The sequence below is a fragment of the Sceloporus occidentalis genome, unplaced genomic scaffold, assembly GCF_023333645.1.
Source record: "Sceloporus occidentalis isolate IW3139 unplaced genomic scaffold, rSceOcc1.0.p SCAF_112, whole genome shotgun sequence".
NCBI lineage: Eukaryota > Metazoa > Chordata > Lepidosauria > Squamata > Phrynosomatidae > Sceloporus > Sceloporus occidentalis.
The window spans coordinates 869,168-892,653 of NW_028317092.1; the positions used below are offsets into that span (position 1 = coordinate 869,168).

The 23,486-nt window shown below is 39.0% G+C and overlaps 1 protein-coding gene across 1 annotated transcript in view; it reads right to left on the reverse strand.

Moving 5' to 3' along the window:
* The window catches only part of LOC149282561 (dedicator of cytokinesis protein 2-like), a 291,513-nt gene that overhangs the window by 232,963 nt on the left and 35,064 nt on the right, over positions 1-23,486 (reverse strand). Inside the window, exons 11-18 of the mRNA XM_089498058.1 lie at positions 23,219-23,294; positions 21,442-21,518; positions 20,712-20,837; positions 18,346-18,461; positions 17,091-17,189; positions 14,810-14,882; positions 8,601-8,704; positions 526-709 (exon numbers count right to left, since the gene is read on the reverse strand). Of these exons, the coding sequence (XP_089354184.1) occupies positions 526-709; positions 8,601-8,704; positions 14,810-14,882; positions 17,091-17,189; positions 18,346-18,461; positions 20,712-20,837; positions 21,442-21,518; positions 23,219-23,294 (855 nt within the window). The remainder of the gene's footprint in view (positions 1-525; positions 710-8,600; positions 8,705-14,809; positions 14,883-17,090; positions 17,190-18,345; positions 18,462-20,711; positions 20,838-21,441; positions 21,519-23,218; positions 23,295-23,486) is intronic.

Below are 23,486 nucleotides of genomic sequence, written 5' to 3' on the forward strand. Positions count from 1 at the left end.
GATCTGGCAGGAATAAGTTAGTGGCTACTTAAGCAGTCTGTCTGGGCCAGCAAAGTATAGGCCAGTGAAGGCTCTACTGGGGAGCTAGAAATTACTTTATGATTTTAAATACTGTATTAAATATATATATATATTGTTAATAACATGACATATTGTGGTTATTGTTAATAACATGACATATTGTGGATCTGGTAAACCTAACTTTTGTAAGCCAATTGCTGTTAATCAGATATATCTATAATAAAAAAGGATTTGTTTGTGCTTGTAAATGTTGTTCAGTACAGAATAAACAAAGTTAGCGTTACAAAAAAGTACCTTTGCCCTGTTTATATAGTACTCATAACTGCCTGCTAACTAATCATATATCTTTAATCATCCCCTAAACTCACCAATTTCAGTTTAGATTAAACATATTTTTCGAAAATTTCCAGATACAGAATACACAGATGATGTTTAAAGCACAGGGGAGTGTTTTTAAGAAAAGGGAGTACAATCTGTGATATCACATAGTTCTTAATAACTCACCATTCTGAGTTAATTTAGTTGAACAAACAAGTGTAGAAATGGAGAATGCATCACGTGAACTAACAGATAGCCCTCCCGAACTGCTGCTGCTTCTGCTGAATGTTGATCCCTTTGTGTCTATTTGTTGACGGGTAGATGGATGAGATAAATATGTGCTGGCATCCTCCATTTTCTTGCTGTCACCCTGCAAAGTTAATGGACACGTCGATATTTCTTCATCTTAAAGTAAAACTTTGTTTCAAAAGGTGTCAGACAAAACACTAAAGTTCTAAGCTTGCATTTTGTGAAGGTCTAGGTAAGGGTTTGAGTAATTAGAAACATTTTAATGCAGGGAGCTAGCAGACCTAGAGTGAAGGCACTAGATTATACTTCAGAAATTCTTATTTTCAAATCTCAGCTGGGGTTTAATGTTATCTAGCAGGAAGTAATACGTTTTATACTTTGGATAGGCTGTAGGTTTTTTCTATCTGATTTTTGGGGCATTTTGTTCTTATTAGTGTAATAGCAATATTTCAGAGTGCTCTGTGTGTCCTGGCAGCCACACAACATTTCCCACTAAAAAGTGAAGTAAAGAATGAAAGGAAAAAGGAAACTCTTCAGGGATCAGTATTTTCAAAACAAGATGTCCCACACCACAACTATAAATGGATGGTATGTAATACAATTTGCACAACACTTCACCTGCCTCTAATTCAAAGGCTAATGGTGATGAAGACCTGGGTCATATTTATTATAGTGAATGAGCTTCAAATGCAAAAGATTGCAATATATAGCAACTATAAAAAAAAAAAAGCTGTAATAACGTGGTATCATATTTAACACTGAGAAATGATATCCACAGCTACCCAATGCCTTTCACAAAACTCTGAGTGCTGTAATGTTAAGACATTCTGAAGTCAGGCCACATCTTGTAATGCTACACAAAACGACAGAAAAGTCAGCACATATATACAGGCACACTTTTTGGACTATTTAAAAACAAATCAAATAATATTATTTCAAGCAGAAGAAACTTTCTGCTCACTTAGCAGTACCTTAGCAAGTTTTGACACCTTTCCTTTTCTGTATGCACAGAAGTATATGCTATCTTAACAAAGTACATTCTGCTGTAATATACAGTACACAGATTAATATGGCATTTAAGATTCAGTGCTCTGTTAAAATCTAATTAACTAACTCTGCTAATGTAAAGTGTCTTCGGAACATAAAGCAAAGAACATCTACAATCCGTATAGTAATAAAGTGGAATCATAGTATGTTAAACAATAAAACAAGAAGTAATCACACAGCATTTGTCAACAAATCAACGTCAAGTAAATGTAAATAGTCTGATTAACTGACCATTTACAGATAAAGGATTAAAGCACAGAGAAATGTGCTTAAGCAAAATATTTCCTCAAGTTCAATGGCTCGAGTCAATGCCAAAGTGATACTATGATAGTGGATATATTAATAATCCCCTTTTGTCAAAGTAGCAGTAAGCATTTCTTCAAGGACAACCAAAATATGTAAATGTGTTTTTTATGTGCAAAGAATATAAAATTGTTGGCAAATTCGCTATGCACAATTATTTAATTCCTGCCTAATTTGCAGATTGATAACAGTATTGCTGTTTAAAGTCGTGTTCTTTAAACTTTTTGCAATACTATCCTGTAGATTAATGACGTGTGTGCATATAGGACAGGCCTGGTAACAGTTGGCCAACGAGGTAGGTGAAGCCTGGGATATTCGATCCATGAATTCTAATGGGTAGACGGAAAGGTGCTCTGGAGCTTTTGCTGTGCTGAATACAGAGGCAGGTAAAGGGGTGATTAAAATTTGTTCTTAGGAGCCGGCAGGTTGATTGTTTTTTTGCAATTATGTTTCCTTTTCTTTTTTACTTTATTCTTTCCCTTTATCATTATTACTACTCTTTATATGTCTTCACAGCCTCTTCCTAGATTTTCATATTTTGTACAAATGCACACTTTAATGATAAGCAAATGTCAAGTATGCTATGCATTGGCAGCTCTAATACTGGATATCTTAACCCAAGTATTCTTTGGCAATAGTGATAAAGCTTGAGTCTTTAGGTGAAAACTGTGGATGGACAATCTGCATGCTATTCAGGGCCCCTACAGAGGTGTTAAATATAATTATCTCACCACTTCATAAACCAAACTAAATTCTTCAACTAGGGCAATCTGCTATGGCAGGCGTAAACACGGTGTCTTTGTGTGATATAGGTTGTGTTAGAGGAAGTTTGTGTGGAGTAAATTAATGATATACAATACTACAATAAGGCTAACCAATTAAGGACATAGTTGTTCTTTATTTACCCTTTGTGACAATGTTTTAACATTAATTTACTATAAAAAAAATTCTGAAATTAATTTTATTTGAAAAATCTTTTACTCACCTACAAAAGCTAATGAAACTAGAACAGCAACAGAAAATAGATTCTAATAGTGAGTTTAGAAATACCCAGTGTTTTTTCCTTTTCTGCCCCCATGTCCTATTTGATACATCTTGGAAGTTGGTCAGTTCATTTTACCCCATTAAACCATATATGTTTAAAAACTAAACCCCCTTTGCCTTTGCCAAAGCTTGTGGTAGTATTTTTTTGTGTGTTTCTTTTTTAACACACATTCTACTTTACAGCTCCTTGTATGTGCCACTGCTAAACACCCCAATATGTGTTAAGCAGCATCTCTTAAGTACAGTGATGCCACCCATGCATTGGCTTTTTGTGTTGTCTGGGGGGTAAAAGACCACATTTTGGTGTGGAACAATTCAGTTTTTCAAATTGGAATTTTGACATGTGGTTACCCCCTTCATGTCCTATAACATGAAACCATATATTTTTACATACCCCATGGTATTTCAAATACCAGTATACTAGTATTTTAACTCTAGCACCAATTATACCACCAGCATATGGCAATGTTTGTGGTAGTAATTTTGTGTGTGTTTTCTATCACACAAATATTACTTTAGGTATGTATTTACAGCCCCTGGTATATACCAAACAACACCCTAATATGTATTAAGCAATATCTCATGAGTGCATTGATACCACTCATGGATAGGTTTGTCAGGTTGCTTGGAGTTACATTTCCACATTTGGGACATGGGCAATTCAGGTTTCCAGCTTGGAATTTTGACATCTGTTCATCCTTCCTCCATGTCCTATTTCGGACATCTTTGAAGTCACTAAATTCTGCTTACCCCATGAAACCATATATTTTTGAAAAATAGCCACTCCAGGATATTTCAAATGCTGGTATTTTAACACTTACCATGCACTAATTCTACTGCCACCCTTTGTCAACTATTGCTGTAGTGTTTAGGTATGACAGTTACAGTTCCCAGTATGTGTCATTGCCAAGCAACACTCTATTACAGGGGCGTCCAAGTATTTTCTGCAGTGAGCCACTTCATCAGAATTGTATACGTGCGCGGGCCGCACTCATTTTTCACTGTGAGAAAATATGGCCTTTAATAAAATATGCAGATTAAAATAAATTAAATGACACAAAACCTTTGCTTTTCCTCTCACTGATTTTTGGGCCTAGAAAGTTTTGTGACTACAAATTCAGGATTCTGGAAAAGTAAAAATAAAATAGTTCTATTTATTTTAGCGATGCACTAAAATGAAAATTCTGGACCAAAACCGAAAATTCAGGGTTCACTTAGCCGAAACTGAAAATGACCTCCCACACACTTTTAATAAAAGTAAGTTACACACCAAAATTGTACAAAAAATTATATATTATGATTAACAGCAATCTCAGACATACCTATATTCCAGCATGTACTGGTTGGCTGGGCATTGTATTTTTTTGTCCAATTTTAGTGTGTAACCATGCTTTTATTAAAAGTAACACACCACAATTGGACAAAAAAAATCAACAATATGACTTGGCATGATAGGAGTGTGTTTGCTGTTAGCAATCACACTCCTATCATCCCAAGTCAGCCAGTACATGCTGGTACAGGGTGGCTGTAAGTGCAGACCCCATACTGCTGGCAGCATCAATACACAAGGGGGACAGCTAGCCAGGTTTCAGCATGTACTGGCTGACTTGGCATGATAGGAGTGTGATTGCTAACAGCAAACACACTCTTTTTATACCCAGCCAACCAGTAAATGCTGGAACCTAGGCATGATGGGACTGTGGTTGCTGTTAGCAGATTGCTGTTAGCAATCACACTCCTATCATCCCAAGTCAGCCAGTACATGCTGGTACAGGGTGGCTGTAAGTGCAGACCCCATACTGCTGGCAGCATCAATACACAAGGGGGCAGCTAGCCAGGTTTCAGCATATACTGGCTGACTTGGCATGATAGGAGTGGGATTGTTAACAGCAATCACAGTCCCATCATGCCTAGGTTCCAGCACTTACACATCCATGCTATCACACACACATTCATTCACAGATTCATTCCCTCAATCAGGCATACTCATTCAAACACACTCCCCCACCCCCTTACCTGCACTACAGCTCTCTCAATGCCGATCACAGACTTCAGCAGGGGGCGCGGCCTCCCTCGTTCTCCCCACAGAGGAGGCAGGACGCCCCTGCTCTATTATGTGTTCAGCAATATCTTCTGAGTACAGTGATATCACTTATGAATAGGTGTATAGGGCTGTTTGGGAGCGAAAAGGCCACACCTGAGAGGTGCACGTTTTTGGGGGATTTTGACATCTCGTCAGTCTGCGCCCATGCCCTACTTGGGAAATCTTTGAACTTGGCCAATTCAACTTTCCTTGCCATTCCATGTGGCACATATGGAGAGATGGCTCCGCCTACAAGGTAGGGCAGGAAACCCTATAAAAAAGTGGACCACACCTTCCTCCCCAGTGTTGTTTCCTGCCCTACTCAGGTAGGAGGCATGTTAGTTATGCTCCCTTCTTTTTTATTTTCTTTGGAGCCCCAGGGGGGTATACATTGTTTGAGTTCCTGGAAGAGGTCCTTGGGTGGATCCAGGGAACCACAGCAGCAGGCTGCAGCAGAGACAAGTTCCCATTCTGGGGTAGATTCCTGGCACCATGCTCCTTCCTCCACCTCGGAGAGACACAGCACTGCTCTGGTCCGTTGATTTGAGTGCATTTCAGGCAGTTGCGGGTTTGCAAACCGACACTTCTGGTTCAAGGTTCGGCTTAACTGGAGGTCATCTGAGGCAGTGGCACATCCGGTAACTGTCAACTTCCTGTCCTGAGCTCATAAGGCGCCAGATGGGTAAGATATTTCCTTTTTTGCTGCTACTTTATGGCTTGCTGCATCCTGTGGATTTCTGCTGTACCTGTTAGTGCCTGAGGCATTGTGTTGCCTTTTCTCAAGTATGTGCCAGGATTTTCAAGATAAGTGCTTTTAAACACTCAGCTCCCTATGTTTATTTGTTTCAGATATGTCTGATAAAAATCCTGCAGAGAATTACCCTCCAGGGAAAGCTAAATATAAAGCCTGCTCTTCCTGCAAAAAGACTCTGCATGATTCCCCCGGCTAAGTTGTGCAACTCGTGCACCCGTGCTAAGAGCTATGGCCAACACCTCTCATGCGGCCATTCCCCATCCGGAACCCAACCATAGAGTGACACTACCTTTCTCACAGGTGTTCCAGATGTGTACCCGGATTCATACACGGTAATTGATTTCCAAGCCAATTTCTCTCCATCCTTGGATGAGGCCCGGGAAGCTCATCTCAGCGGTCAGATCAGCCTTAAACCTGCAGGATGATGTACCAGAAACAAAACTGGATCCATTTCAGGGTCATTCCAAGAAACCAAAGACCTTTCCTGTTCATAATTCCATATCAGCTCAGAGCAATTGAAGCATCCAGACAGATTTCTTACATCAAACAGAATAAAGAAGCTGTTCCTGTTCGATAAGAAACCCAGACTCCTGGGAAGTCCCTAAAGTAGACGCAGTAGCCAATGCTACTAAGAAGATGGCCATTCCATTGGAAGATGCGTCACATTTCAAGGACCCGATGGAAAAGAGGGCCGAAAATGTCCATCAATTGCCACTGCCTCTACCTCCCGTGCTATTAGGCTCCGGATTCAACAGGCTTTAGAAGACCTCACCTCTATACCTGGGACACTTGTCTGACACTTGCTTGGCTGTTGATTTTATTTCAGATGCTGCCATCTGTTAAGGCCACGGCATTGTTCACTGTATCTAGAAGAGCACTTTGGCTGAAATCGTGGGTGGCAGATAAAGCTTCAAGACACATGCTCTGCAGCATACCCTTTCAGGGAAACAACTCTTCGGGAGTGAACTCGACTCTATCCTGGAATCCACTACGGGGGTAAGTATTGGTTGTCCAGCGAGAGACAGGGATAACTGCAGATCCACGTACACAAGACAGGATTCCCAGTCCTTTCGTGATAAACCTTACCCAAGAGGCAGACCCCAAAGAGGTAGGGAAGGAGGTAAGGAAGATAAAGCTAGAAGATTCTGACACACTGGGGGGGAAGGGGGAGGTCCACTTTTTATAGGGTTTCCTGCCCTACCTGGAGGCGGAGCCATCTCTCCATCTGTACCACCGTGGAAATGGACAGGGAAAGAGAATTCCCAGGTAAGAATTACCATTTACCCAATCAAACCATACATTTTTAAAAGTAGACACTCTATGGGCATTTCAAATGCTAATATTTTAACTATTTCCATGACAGAATTATTTTAAAGATAATGCTCATAAAAATAAACATTTTTCCTTTTTTTATTTGGGGCTTTTTTTTACATTTTGCTGGAACTGGAAGTTCCCCTCATTACATTTTATAACTTTTTTTTTAAACTATTTTTCTTTTTAAATTTATTTTACCAATCACATTATGATTAGTAGACTTGGGCCCTGTTTTTTTTCCAGAAATCCCATTAATTCATCCAGTTTTCATGGAAACAAAAGATAATCACATAGAAGTTGAATAGGGAATTGAAGGTCAATGGGTGGAAGAAAGAGGGTCAAAATTAGCTTAGTCTTATAGGGTTAAGGATAGTAGTGGACCGATAAATTATCTTAATAACATTAATTAACTCAATTAATTAACTTAATGTTGTTAATTAAATCAAAACTGTGAGAAATGGCAGGCTGAGGCTTACCAAGTGTCACATAGAAGACTAAAATGCTGAGATGCAGCACAGCAGTTTAACATAAAGCAGTCACAGTGAAATGAACAGATCCTTTGCCTGCTCTGCTCTTCTATGTGCTCTTTTCATTACTAGTCTGCTTTTTTTTTCTTGAAAGATGCAGCACAGCCATTAGACAAGCACTCAGTACGATTTGACAGGGGAGAGCCGATTGGATAAATGAAGATCAGCTCACTTAATGTCCCTCCTCTCAGTACATGCAGATTGGTGAGATTCTCCTCCTTTTCATGTACTTAAAATGGTGGCTGCCTCGTATTGCGAACAATCGTTTTTCGTTTCTTCCATCCAATGTTACATTCGTTGGTTCCTTATTCGGAAAGAATGGACTAAACAGTATAATTCGACACGAAAACACATTTGCAAGTCTAGTGATTAGTAAGCTGGGCTTGTATTAAACAAGCTCCGAGTTCTCAGGAGGGTTTTGAACAGCCACCATCTTGCTTGTGGACGCCCTCAGGATTGGTCACAGTGCGTCCTGGGGTGGGTTTTCGATGTTGCTGAAGGCTTCGATTGTTGTCAGTCTAGGAAACAATGAGATGGGGCCGCTGGAGCAGTTTTCAGTGTTGCGGAATGCCTTGATGATATGGTAATATATGTGACATGTGTTTAATATAATTTAAATATAAAATAAATGAGTCCTGAGATACATGCAACTAAAGAAGATATCATTATATAGAGATTATGTCTATTTTGTATTAGCTGTTGCAGGAAAATGTTACCTTGAAACACAGAATATGTTTCACACTAAAGCTATTTTGCAGATGAAAGTAAACTTGTAAAATATATCTTCAAAGGCAGGACATAGACAGATGATAGGAAACATTTTTGTACGTGATGCTATAACTTACAAAATTAACTTGTTGGACTTTCATAGAAACTAATTTACATATTGAAGGTTTAATTGGGATGAAGGACATTTTTATACACAGTTAACGTGTTGTACCTTTAAAACAACTAAATCATGACAGCCATCTTGGAGTGTTGTGCCATCCTCCTTCATGAGTTTTACATATGCCATGGCAAAATTCCGTTCCCCTTTGTCTTTAGCTGGAAAGAATAACATTAAACACATAATTAGAAAATAAACAAATCACATTGTTTCACATCAGTGATAGTTTTTGAGAATTTCCAAGGGTGAAGCATAAATACACCAATGTACCAGACCTGTACTTAGAAGAAATTGTAAATGTGCATGCCTTAGTGGCAAAATACAAGCCAATATGTTTTGAGCACATTCCACTACAAGCAAGTTTACTTCCAGAAATGGCAATACTGAGTCTAAATAAAAATCATAATAGAGCACTCAGCAAAACATATTATGGCAACAGAAACACGGAAAACAATTCTACAACTCTGGATGAGACCAGAAACCCAACTGTGACAATTTTTAAAAACAAATTATAAATGGATACATTCCTTTACTCAGGAGATGAAGGCAAAACAGGGAAAATGTATATAAATACACTAGACATACAAGTTAAAACTGAAATTATACTGTAAATGCCTTCCAATATACAGAGTCATATACTCTACATAATAATATTTTGCTATCTATAGCATGGTGAATACTGTCAGAGTGTGACTGCATTGGTTAAGCGGACTTGAAGCATGTTGGTGCTACATATCAAGTGCATCTGTTTTTCCTGTGATATAGGTTGAAAAGTAATAAATTCAGAGAAAGGCTTAACTGACCTGTTATAAAAATATTATTATTAATATACATTAAATGCAAATTGAAGTAATGAAAGCAAATTGACCAAAATGCATCTCAGTGGAAGAGCTTTGTTAATAAAATAAGTTGAATGTATGGTAAGAAGCTAGTTTGAACTGCATGGAAAGGATGAGGCAAGTGCAAGAGAGTAGGTGAAAAAGGGAATTGAAAGGGGTGAGGAGAGACTAGAATTATAAATGTTGTAGGTAAGAATGATTAGAAGGGGGACTGAATTTGACAAGTAGTAATTACAAGAGCTAAATAGTCAATGTAATGTAAAATGTAAACTAGAGATTGCAGTGGTATCGGGAAAACAGTGATGGAAATTGCAATAGTACTAGCTGGGTTAAAGGTAAACGATAATGAGGACAAAGAATATACATGTACAAATTAGATAAGTACAATAATAGTAATAATAATAATACAAAAGTGCAGCGCCATGGGAAGGCTGGCATCTTCGGGTTGAGGAGGCAATTATGCACTGGCACACATATACAGATCAGTCATAACATTGTGACCACTTACAGGTGAAGTGAATAACACTGATGATCTTGTTATCATCGCACCTGTCAGTGGGTGGGATATATTAGGCAGCAAGTGAACGTTTCTTCCTCAAAGACGATGTGTTAGAAGCAGGAAAATATTGCAAGCTTAAGGACTTTGACAAGGGCCAAACTGTGATGGCTAGATGACTAGGTCAGAGCATCTCCAAAACTGGAGCTCATGTGGGGTGTTCCCAGTCTGCAGTGGTCAGTACCCATCAAAAGTGGTTCAAGGAAGGAAAAGTTGTGAACCGGAGACAGAGCCATGGCTCATTGATGTACATGGGATGAAGGCTGGTCAAATCTAACAGACAAGCTACTGTAGCTCAAATTGCTCAAAAAGTTAATGCTGGTTCTAATAAAATGGTGTCCGAACACACAGTGCATCGCAGTTTGTTACGTATGGGGCTGCGTAACCGCAGACCAGTCAGAGTGCCCATGCTGACCCCTGTCCACTGTGGAAAGCGCCTACAATGGGCACATGAGAATAAGAACTGAGCAATAGAAGAAAGTGGCCTGGTCTGATGAATCATGTTTTGTTTTACATCATGTGGATGGCCGGGTGCATGTGCATCCCTTACCTGGAGAACACATGGCACCAGGATGCATTCATCGAGGCCCCACTTCACAACTTAAAGGATCTGCTGCTAACATCTTTGGTGCCAGATACCACAGTACTCCTTTAGAGGCCTAGTGAAGTCCATGCCTCAATGGGTCAGGGCCGTTTTGGCAGCAAAAGGGGGACCTACACAATATTAGGCAGGTGGTCATAATGTTATGCAGGTGGTCTTAATGTTATGGAGGATTAGTGTATGTATACATTCATGCTAACACACATACACATAATAACACACACTTACACAGTTTCCCTCTCACGCTACATACACATACAAATTAATGTCCACATTGCTAACATATACACATCCATGCTAACACACAAACAGATGATTTAGCCTTTTTTGGGCGGACAATTTATATTCTTGTCTGATACAGCAGTCCAGGGAATATTTTGGTAGTTAGGTAGGGGTTTATTGATTGGTGTCTATGGTGCCTATGGGTAGTTCCTGGGTAGTGCAAGCAGAATCTAGTCACTACTAGGAGAAGTTATGTTTACTACCATCCTTAATAGTTTTTGGACTGTAGTTTAGTTTTGTCATAGAGATGATTATCAAATATTATATTTTTGTTCCCCTGAATATATATTTTTTTAGTAAGATATGCACTAAAAGTTAAGTTTTAGGGGCAGATGATTTAGGCTTTTTTTGGCCAGACGATTTATGTTCTTGATTGATTCTTAGATGTAGCAGTCCAGGTTTGAATGTTAGGCATGGTTTATTTATTGGTGTCTTCCCCCTAAGGGTAGTTCCTATGCAAGCAGAATCTAGCCAGAACTATACTAAGGAAAGCTAAATTTAGTAGGAGACCCCTGTGTTTAATACCAACCTTAATAGTTTTAGGACCGCAGTTTAGAGATGATGTCGTTTATTAGTAAGATATGCATTAAAAGTTACATTTTTGATAGGTTTCCTTTTGTTTGGTTTATAACACACAAACACATCCATGCTGGCACAAAGACGTAAACACATACATACTCACACTAGCACACTGCCAGTGTTATGCTCCAGCCCATATTAATGATCTGCAGATGGCTGGCCAGGGTCATGCCTGGCACAGGACTTGAACCTGGGACCTCAAACCTTAAGGTTCTCTGTTCTGCCTGCCACTTGTCTAGCTGTGCTGCTGACACATTGTATTGCACCACCGAGTGCTGATCACTTGCACCTGGTGCCTGGTTAGCAGACTATTTAAACATGCTTCTAGCCTGGATTCCTTGCTCAGTTATACTTTGCCAGTGGAGGTTGTACCGGTATGTTAAATTTGACTTCTTGCCTGTTTACCTGACTACGAATCAGTGCTGCCTACCCCTGAATCGTTTGTAAGGGCAGTGTATGTGTATATGCGTGTTTATGGACAGGTGTGTGTAAAGGCAGCGTGTATGTGTGTTTATGGACAGGTGTGTGTAAAGGCAGTGTGTAAGGGCAGTGTAAATAAAACAACCTCTGTAAAAAAAAAGAATAGCGAGGGGGCACAATTTTCCATCAGGAGCTAGCTACAGCTCTGAGGTATGGGCAGGTACCTTTCTGCCTCGTAGGTTGTACGATTGTGTCATTGACCTCCAGCCAGGGGCTATTCCCCCTAAAGGCCACATCTATCCCTTGTCTGTGGCAGAGAACAAGGCCATAGAGGAGTATGTTTTGGATGCCCTGTCCCGGGGGTTCATTCGGAAGTCCACTTCTCCTGCAGGCTTTGGCTTCTTCCTTGTGAGGAATAAAGGGGCGAGTTAAGGCCTTGTATTGATTACAGGGGCCTTAACCATCTTAAGAATGCGTACCCCATTCAATTAATCACAGAACTATTTGACCTCCTCAGAGGAGCTATGGTCTTCACCAAATTAGATTTGACTCTGATGTTGGCAGAGTCTTACAGAAAGTCAGGGAGAATGGGTTATATTGCAAACAGGAAAAGGGTGAATTCCACAGGAAGCAAGTAACCTTTTTGGGATATGTGATTTCAGAGGAAGGGTTTACCATGGACCCACAAAAGTTGTCCGCAGTGTTGTAATGGCCACGTCCACTGGGGTTTCCTCTATAGTGAAGCCCATCACAGACATGACTCGGAAAGAGGATGACCCAAAATGTTGGTCCTCTGTTGCCACCAGAGCATTTGAATCACTGAAAACCGCCTTTGTCTCAGCTCCTATCCTGTTCCACCCTGACCCCGCACTGCCTTTTGTCCTGGAGGTCAATGCGTCTGAGACAGGAGTAGGCGCCCCTTGTCTCAACCTCCTAACCCGGAGAGTTCCGTTCACCCCTGCGGGTTCTTTTCAAAAAAGTTGTTGCCGGCTGAGTGCAACTACGAAATTGGGGATCATGAGTTGTTGGCCATAATTCTGTCCCTCATCCTGACTGGCCATAAAAATATATATCTTTCTGAGGCCAAGCGGTTATCCCCACGGCAAGAACGCTGGGCTTTGTTTTTGTCTCGGTTCCACTACATCGTGTCTTATTTACCGGGGACTAAAAACGTCAAGACCGACGCTCTGCCAAGGCAGTTCTCCCTGTTGTCCAGAGAGGAGACGGCTCCAGCCACTATCGTCCCACCTGATCATATCTTGGCTACCATCCGGACTAACTTGACCTCTCCATTGGGTGAGAGAATTCTGGTTGCCCAACCCACCGCTCCCCCCAGGAAGCCTTGTGGTAAATGGTTTGTGCCCTCTGAACTTCGGACCAAATTGCTGCACACGTACCACTGGTCTTTGCCAGGGAGGTCTTCCGCCTACATGGGTTACCCATTGGCATTGTCTCTGATAGCGGGAGCCAGTTTATTTCCCAGTTTTGGCGTGCCTTTCGCGCTCAACTAGGCATCAAGCTATCCTTCTCCTCGGCCTATCACCCCCAGTCCAACGCGCCTGCGGAGCAGTCTAACGAAGCTTGTGCAATTCTTGTGCTGTTACGTGCCTGACCACCACGGCAATTGGGCTGATCTGTTACCCTGGGCAGAGTTCGCCGGTAATAGTGCTGTCAGTTCCTCCTCACAGATGTCTCCGTTTTTGGCCAACTACGGGTTTCAGCCCTCACTGACATCCCAGCTTTGGAGGTTCAACTCAGGGAACTCCGTTCCGCATGGGTACAGATTCAGCATGCCCTACATAGGTCTATGGAACAGCAAAAGCTCCAGGCTGACTTCCCGTACCCTCCTACCAGGTTGGGGAGAGGGTTTGGCTATCCTCTCGAAACCTAAACCTCCAGGTCCCTCCTCGCTATATTGGTCCCTTTCGCATCCTCCTTCGGGTAAATCTAGTTGCTTAGGCGCTTGACCTCCCTCCTAAAATGCGCATTTCCAAAGTATTCCACGTCTCGCTGTTGAAGCCTATGGTGTGCAACCGCTTTACCACGGTTTAAACAGCAACATTGCCCTGGTGTTGGTCTCAGACTGTCCAAGTGTGTTCTCCATTGTTCCTGCAGTTTCCTGTGTATGACTCCTGGCTTGGCTGATTTCCTCTTCTCTGATTTACGCTTCCTGTATCCTGCTTACATCCCTGACTCCGTTTGACCTCTGGTATCCTGACCTCGGCTTGTTTGGCTTCCTTGATTTGGCTCTCAACCCCTGGCTTGGACTTTTGACTGCATTATATGGACATTATTTCTCTGCAGTTATTTATTATTTTTTTGTATATAAATAAAGGTGATTGCACTGCATTTCTGTTTCCATCTGGTTTGCGCTTCCTGACAGCCAGCCTGTCCCCTAGGCCAGCCCGCCCTCGGGCAGAACGCAGTTTTGAAATGTTTGTGACCATCAAAACAGAACAACCAGAAGTTCCTGTTTTGAAAATTCTATCTGCAAAAGTGAATCTGATTCTTTCTTAAGCTTCATAGGAATTTATATTGCAAAGTGACCTAGTAATTTGTTTTAAATGGTTTACATGCCCTAACATGCAGCAACCATAATATATGCCATTAGGAAAATTTTTATTCAATACCATACTTAAAACATATTTGTAATATGGAATTTGATAAAAAATATATCTTTCATGCACAGGGCATAAAACTACACACATCCACGTTTCTACATTCTGTCCTGATGTTACATACACAAAAATTTAGCCAATCTACTTTGAAGAATCATTGCGTATCTGACATGGCTGTTTGTTTAGAAGAGTTCAAATCTAATAGAAAAATATTTTATTATAAGGCAAAATAACAGTGTCATGCAGATATAAAAAATAGTAAGCAAGTGAAAGGAGAGAGCATGCAAGTTTATTTCAAAAGAGAAAAACATACTCCATCATATGATAAATTATTCTGAGTTACATAAAAAGCAACCAATTATACTTACATTCCTGCGATGACCTGTGTCTAAACATGAACCGGAGATGAACCCGCTGCATTTCTTCAATTGGAACTGCAACCTATTATATATTTTAAAAAATATGTTACTTTAAGGTTGGAGACTATGAAAATAAGAATGACTTAAGTTATGTATATACAGCTGCCACTGGAAACTAGAAATGGTGAAAAGGTAGGCCTTACGCTGCAAATCACTACCTGAAGCAGTCTTAAGAATTCCACAGTATTATTAATGTAATATCATATAAAAAGTATAGGATGGATGAAACGAAGGGGAGATCTGCCTCTTACAGTTTTGGGTGACTTATCTTGGTAATGTATCATGCAGTGCCAAAAAGTGCAAAATGAATCGGTCAGATTACTCTCAACACACTCCACTGGTATGTAATATTTTGGGTCGTTTTGCAGAATCAAAATTCCAATTCATTAATGATTACACAATATCCACAATATGCATGCAAAAACATGAAGCTGAGTGCTGCAAGGTGGCTATATGGTGGTTTTTGAGGCCACCTTTTTTTCATGGACATTTTCTAAATTTTCATATTTTTCAGTTTGCTATAATAGCTGTCACTATTCAAACTCAATTTTAGGAATACAAAATTCTGCACATTCTTCAGTATATGAACGGTTCAGTGCAACAGACATTACAAAAAAACAACCTCATTATAAAGAATATAAAAGTATCTTAATCCAAGGGAGGCCAACCAATTATGTGTTGAAGGACTTGAGGCATCCCCCAGCTGTGGTTCTACACAGTAGTTATCATTATTCTTGAAAGAAAGCAGCCACCACACTCTGAAGATCAGAAAATACACAACAGGGAATATTTCCAGCAGTAGATTATATTAATGTTTTCTATTCCCTGATTTCTGTGCATTAAATCAGAATGAGTTTGAATACTGTTAAATCCAAATGACTCTTTATGTAACGAGCAGCTACATGAAGAGTATTATTGACTTCACGGTAGAATCCATTTAACCATTTACAATGTAGCTCCAGTGGTATGTGATGAATCAATATTGTGTTATATATTCGATTCAGGAGTGGTTTTTACTTTGGTTGACTTAAAGTACAACTGTGAAGTTAAAAGATATAACTAAATAATAAAGATTCAATGGAAATGAAGGGCTAACATGAATAAAGGATGACTTTGTGCTGTAGAAAGGGCTAACTGAAGTCACTGATTATGAGATCCGCACTTGTTCAGGTTTTTCTTGCACGATCTGTAACACGGTATGTGCGCTCTATTTGTAAAACTAACAAAACAGTTAAATTTTAATGAGCAGTTAGTATTTCAATACTAGCCAGTGCTCAATGATAAGACAGGTTAGTTCTCAAGTTTCCATCAACCGGCTTGAGATTTTGCATTTGCTTATACATACCACTTAATTGAAAGCTAGCAGAATATTGTTGTCAGCTAAATTAGTATTTTTAACAAAAAATCCATGGAGAATCACCCAATCACAACTGGTACCAGCTGTTTCTCACCATAAGCAAGTTCTTGAGACAGAGTATAGGCTCATTTGATTGAGAAGGGGGTATTAAGAGGGGGCATTTTAGGGTCAATCACATTAACTCCAAAGAACAAATTCAACAAAGGTTCAACATAGCAATATGAAAGCTCAGAAAAAGTGACCATTACTTCACACTTATTTATAGGATTCGGGAGGAAGAACAGATGCCATAAATATGTGCACACTAGTAAGAACCTAAGACTGCAGTTTTTTGCTATGTCACAGCAGGATACATTATATCCCAAATACACAAATGTTATGTCTTAATGATGCAGAGAAAATTCAACACACTATATCAAATAATCCACACATACAGTGGGATATGAAAGCTGAAAATGACTGCAATCAGGTGTTCATGCCCATAGCTATTTTGTATGCCTACTGTTCTTCACAGAGAATCATTATCCTTTGGTGTTTTGAATTTTATTATTGTTAATAAATATTTGAAAGTACATCTACTCTTACATAGTGAATGCCCATGTGAGTCAGAAGGCATTGATTAACCTGCTGTATTTCTGGCAAAAAAAAAATTGCTCTCTTTAGTGAAGGTTCTGTATCATTTAGTGAGAATTCATGAGTGCTTTTTTGTATTACATTGTAATTTATTTCTAAGTGGGCTGTAGAAAGTGACAAACCTTTAGGCATGTTGCTAGTAAACAAACTCATGAACTGTTTTAAAATGGGTATATTCACTAAAAATAAAAGAAAGGTGAATACTCAGAATTCCAAAATGACTAATGTTCCATCTCATACCTTTATGGTTTCCATCCAACGTGGCTGTTTGATTTGGTAGTAAAGGACTGATCTGTATTCACTCACTGGTTTGTCTCCAGCTCCCATGCAAATAGCATTCTGACCGAAAAAAAACATTTTAATAAACTAAAGACAAAATTAATAGAACTTATTTTTTCACCACTTTATTTCAATAGAATGTATTCTAGCATTTAAAAAGCAAGAACCAATTTAACAATTTAGAAATTTGTTGTATGTATATATACGGCAGCTCTGAACATACTATGGAGATCATTTCCTCCACAGCCTTTGAGATTGACAGACATTCTAGCATTGTTTGACCAGAGTTAAACACTTTAATAAAACATAGTTTAGTCAATGCATTGGATGTGCTGTTAGGGTTGGTAAATTGAAAAACCAAACCTAGAGTACATATTGCAGAAACAGCCATCATCACACATATGGCAGCAGAGAGTATACTTTAAATTAACATTTTCCATCAGGATCCTCCTATGCCCTATTTCCCAATCTCCAGCTCCTTAGTTAGCAGGAAAAGTGGTCAGTTGAACAGCACGTGCACAGAATACTTACCTTTAACCCCCCCCCCGACACACACAATAACAGGAAGCACTACCATTGATTTCAATCACCCATAAGCAGCCGAAAGAAGCAAAAAATGCAGACAATGGTGAGGCAGTGTACTGCAGCTCTGAAACTGCAACTTCTTTCAAAATTAAGTGTGTTTTGTTGTTTTTTCTACTAACAAAAATTTCATTATGCATTCTTTGGTGGTGGGACAGTATGGGGCATTGTCTCCCTTTAATGATTCTAAGCATTAAAGGTATACACATTACATCAATTTGCAAATGATGATTAACAATAGCATATTTCTACAACAAACAACAGAGATCTGTAGGACGCATTCTGTTGACCAGGTTGAATACTTTAGGAATATAAGAAAAACATGGCAGTTGTCAAGTAACAATGTAGGTTATACCTTCTTTCAGCTAATATGAGTTCTAATACATGGTTAGGTTAACATTTCAGGTGTGCTTTCAGCAGATAATAAATGGGCAAGACAATCAGTGAAAATTGGCATAGCCCTTGTGAAAATGGGTGAAGCTGCCATAAAGCTCACCTATTTTCACCATTCCCTTAAAGACACAGTGCTCTTAGCACATATGTACGCAGTCTAATGAGAATTCCAGAAGAATGTACATGGTGTGATTGTAATTGCATATGAAAATAATACGCTATGTTGTAAAAACTTGCATACCGGTATAACTTTTCCGTCTTCATCGCAAACACACATAATAGCCTCCACATTCCTCTGGGTGGACCTGTCAAAGTCTCCATGTAACAATGTAATGTATATGTCATTCCTTACATCACCTGTGTCAGAAAATGAATATCAAAAAAATGAAATGAAAATCAAAACAATAAAACTAAGAAAGACATATTATGTTAGATGTATGAAGGTGTTATATACCTTCATGGTTACCTTTGTTGATCAAGTAATTGTTAAAACAACACTGAAGGCTAAATACATGTCCGATGTAAAACACAGGAAAATTGCACTATGAACATAATAATATATAAATTTTATTACTTTATATGATAGACTCTAGGTGATTACGGGAACAAAAAAATCAAGGACTGGGGTATCACTAATACGAATAAAAAATTGCTTTTAATTATACAAGAACTAAAGAAATCAATAATACTGTAATAATAGTTATGCAACTCTCACACATATCTAATATATACACTCACTGGCCACTTTATTAGGTACACCTTGCTAGTACCAGGTTGGACCCCTTTTGCCTTCAGAACTGCTTTCATTCTTCATGGCATACTTTCTACTAGGTGCTGGAAATATTCCTCAGAGATTTTGGTCCATATGCACATGATGGCATCACGCAGTTGCTGCACATCCATGATGCAAATCTTCCACCACATCCCAAAGGTTCTCTTTTGGATTGAGATAGACACACAGGTAGGCTGTCACGTTTAAACAATGCTCAGATGGTACTAAGGGGCCCAAAGTGTGCCAAGAAAATGCCTGAACTGTTGATACGAGGCAAGATGGATCCATGCTTTCATGTTGTTTACGCCAAAGTCTGACCCTGCCATCTGAATTTCGCATCTGGAATCGAGACTCATCAGACCAGGCAACGTTCGTCCAGTCTTCTTTTGTCCAATTTTGGTGAGCCTGTGCAAATTGTAGTCTCAGTTTCCTGTTCTTAGCTGACAGGAGTGGCACCCGGTGTGGTCTTCTGCTGTAGCCCATCTGCTTCAAGGTTCGACATGTTGTGTGTTCAGAGATGGTATTCTGCAAACCTTGGTTGTAACAAATGGTTATTTGAGTTAATGTTGCCTTTCTGTCATCTTGAACAAGTCTGTCCAACTGCCGCTCACTGAATATTTTGTCTTTTTTGGACCATTCTCTGTAAACCCTAGAGATGGTTGTGTGTGAAAATCCCAGTACATCGGCAATTTCTGAAATACTCAGACCATCCCATTTGGCACCAACAACCATGCCACGTTCAAAGTCACTTAAATCCCCTTTTTTTCTCCATTCTGGTGCTTGGTTTGAACTTCAGCAAGTTGTCTTGACCACGTCTAAATGCATTAAGCTGCTGCCATGTGATTGGTTGATTAGCTATTTGTGTTAACAAGCAATTGAACATGTGTGCCTAATAAAGTGGCCAGTGAGTATATAACAACTTAGTTACCATGGCAATTGTCAGTCAAACTTAAAGTAAGGTCCAATCAGAGTGAATAAATCATCCTACTGGGTAACAACCAGAATGCTGCACAAGGGATCACTACCACCAAAGAGGTTCCCCTGTCACAACTCTTGGTCAAGATGATTAAAGAATTGCCTTTGGCACGATGTTTAAGGATGTTTATCGCTTATTTGAGTCACTGACTAGTTAATAATAGTTAATAATAAAAGCTGTGGCCAACACCCTACCCACAAAACCTGTCCAGTGTCTTTATTGGGTTGGGTGGGTTTGTGGGTTGGGGAATATACTCCTAAGCGGTCATGTATATGTCACTAGATAAATGAGGTGGATTGGCATATTGAATAAGGCTGGAGATTGAAAAAAAAACACATTCACAATGAGGAATTAAACAAGTTATATCATATATGATAAGCAAAATTATTAAGAGTCATAAAATGATTCACAAATTAATTAACTGACAAATCTTTCTCATACTTTATTATTAAAATTACATTAATATCCAACATGAAATCATCAAATACGGCAATATTCACTTACTTTACATGTACTTCTCCTCACCCACACACTGTTCATTTTATCTACACTTGATGTTTTACTTGCTCTTGCTTATGCTTAACTAAGTTCCTGCCAATGTCTCACATACAAAGCCTTTTATTCTTCTTGTCATTGTTAATATTATTCCAGTGAACGCTTTCCCCCAAAAAGCTGCTATTATTTTTATTATTATTAGCATACAGCTGCCAGCAGTGAGGTGTCTAGAACGTAAATCTGGCAGCAAGAAAAAGTTGCTCTGTTATGCAACTTCTATACAAAACAAAATGTCTTCTAAGAAAATGAGTGCTAAAACAATATTTATCTAAGAGGACTAACACATCTAGAAAACATTGTTTACCTGGCATAATTATTTCTGGAAACCCAAGTTTTCTTGCAATTACTGTAGTTCTATCCACAAGATGAGGGTAGTCTTTTCGTATTTGCACAGAATCACCAACAAGCATTTTGACCGTAACCCAAAGACCTGCAAATACATTTGCAAATACATTTGCTATAACATGACACAGCAGTGTAGGACCTTCTCTATAGCCTTGTGCAGACTCCCCAAGGCTCTCTTTGATCTCTCTAACGCTACAGTTCAGTGCCTTAATAGGGTAAAGAGTGGTAAAATGGCAATAAAATCTGGCCTCAGATTAGGGACATTGGTGTGTTGGTAGATTTTTGTTATGGGGTAACAAAGCATTTCATATTCCCCACTTTCATCCTCCTATCCGTTGCACTCAAATACCCTCACTATCTGATTTCCCCTAAACTCACTCTGCATTTCTTAAACATAAATTTTATTCCCCACAAACAGAAAAAAGTCCTAAAGGACCACTGCAAAAGACCTCAAGATGAGAGACAAGCACTTATTTCCCGGCCTGCATCGGTTCACGGGCAGAATTGGAAGATGAATTTGTCAACTTTTTAGCTGCTGGTCAATTTTTCAGACGCTTAATCAAATGGCCTAAACAAATCTTAAAATAAGATATATGTGAAAATCTTAATACTAAATATTTTTGTTAACAAATGGCAGAGCGGATAAAGATGATATTAGAATCAAAATATGTGCATTTAAATCCACTTACCTTGTCCCCCGCTGTCTCCTTTTAGGGCTGTAACTTTATTAAGAAGGCTATGCAAAAAGTCATTCTCTGCAACCACCCTGCAAAAAGACATTTTTAAATATGTGTAGAACACTTCAGCTCTATTAGTATATCGGGAGGAGTGTGAAATGCTTACTGCCTTTAACAGAGCAAAAATCATCATGCAATCCATACTGCAAACTATTGATACAAACTGAATCCCCATACTGAAACTATAACTTCTTTATTCACCTAAGATGGATTTTACTGACAACAAAGGTTAACGGAGTATGGACACACCTGAACAAAATGTCAGTTTTGTCCGAAATTAATAGATCTAGTCTTCTGGCTAGAGAAAAACTATAAGAACATTACATTTGTTCTGCAACCTCTTCTGAAAAGTTTCCCTTAACCAAACAGCAAATCTCTTCAACAGCATTTATAGCAACACAAATTAAAATAAGTTCTGTTTACATATTGGACCACATTGGGCACATAATTTGATTGCATATTTATAGTAAATTGAAGCTAGATAATGTAATTTTGCAGGAATCTAAGCATACCTGCTACCAAGCCAGCGACCAATAACAATTTCCCCTGTATTTTACAAGGGTTAGGTGCAGTATCTCAAATGAAGTAAGATTTTAGGCTTCACAGAATTTCCTTCAAAATAACACAAATGATTCTATAATTTAAAAACATTAATCATTTGTTGGAAGTGGCCAATAAAGGATTCACAAAAGCAGGATTTGTACAATTACATTACCCTGCCACTTTTACTGGAAGAAGTATTTACCGATAATTATGTTAACCCATTATATCAAGGATTAGGAATTATATAATTGTTTTTATAGATTTTTTTGTGATTTTGTTTAATACTTAAATGTACACACCTACTGTTAAACAGGCTTTGATGTACAGTATAGGACGACTGTGTTACCTTATATTTTAGCTGTTTTTGTATGCTTTCATTATAATTCCCTCTATAAATTGGCCTATACCCAAGCAATTTACTTTGTAGGCAGTGGCATTGCTGGTGGGGGGGGCAGAGGAGGCCCTATACTCCCCTACATAATATAAGAGGAGAGATGGGTAAAAAGGGCAGAGATGGCGAGAAAAAGGAGAGATAATGAGATAGGGGAGAGAGAGAGAGAGAGAGAGTGTGTGTGTCTTGCAAGTGCAAGGGGCAAGCAATTGTGTGGATGCAATCTGGGTGCCGAAGAAATACCTATGCGTGTAATCTGGGTTCTGGGCAAATCCTATGTGTTCAATCTGGGTGCTGGGTAAGTCCTCTGTGTGCAACCTGGGCACCAGGGCTTGCCTTTGGGGTGTGCAATCTGTGATAAATTCCTTTAATTTAGGGTTTCCATGCATTATTTATTTGAAGTATACATTTAATGCTGAGTTTGCATGTGATTATTCAGTTGATCTATACTTTTCCCCCAAGGTCAACAAAGAACCCCCGCAGACATGGGCAGAAAGCTCTCCCATTGATTTCAATAGGAGCTTTTCCTGAAAATGATTCAATGTCTCTAACAGCCATATCTGGCATGAATCACGGAGAGCGAATAGGGCGGTATGCTGCAATTCTAGAGGTGCATCTTTTTCAGCCCATGTTTTTAAACCTGCAGGTAAAGAATGTACCTTAAACCTGGTTAATTTTTAAGTTAGGTTAAGTTTTATACTTAGTAACAGCGGGATGTATACATCAAAAGAAAAGTTCAATTAATTAGCAATATATTTCAATTTGTTAATTCCTGCAGGAAAATACAATACTTACGGATGAAAGGGTATGAAATGCTGCTTTTCTTCATCACTTTCTACTTTTCCTTTAATTATGTCTGTGATGTCCATTACTGATGAAAATTAAATGTTTCAGTTTCAAGGTCACAATATCAGAGTATAGCAGGATACCATTAATTATACACAGCAGTGAAATATTCTCTTAAACATCTTGCTAAACCAAGCAGGTAGAAAAATGTAATATAAAAATTATTTTCCACAGCATGTGAAAATTGTAAAATACAAAAACTTTACAGCTTTCTACA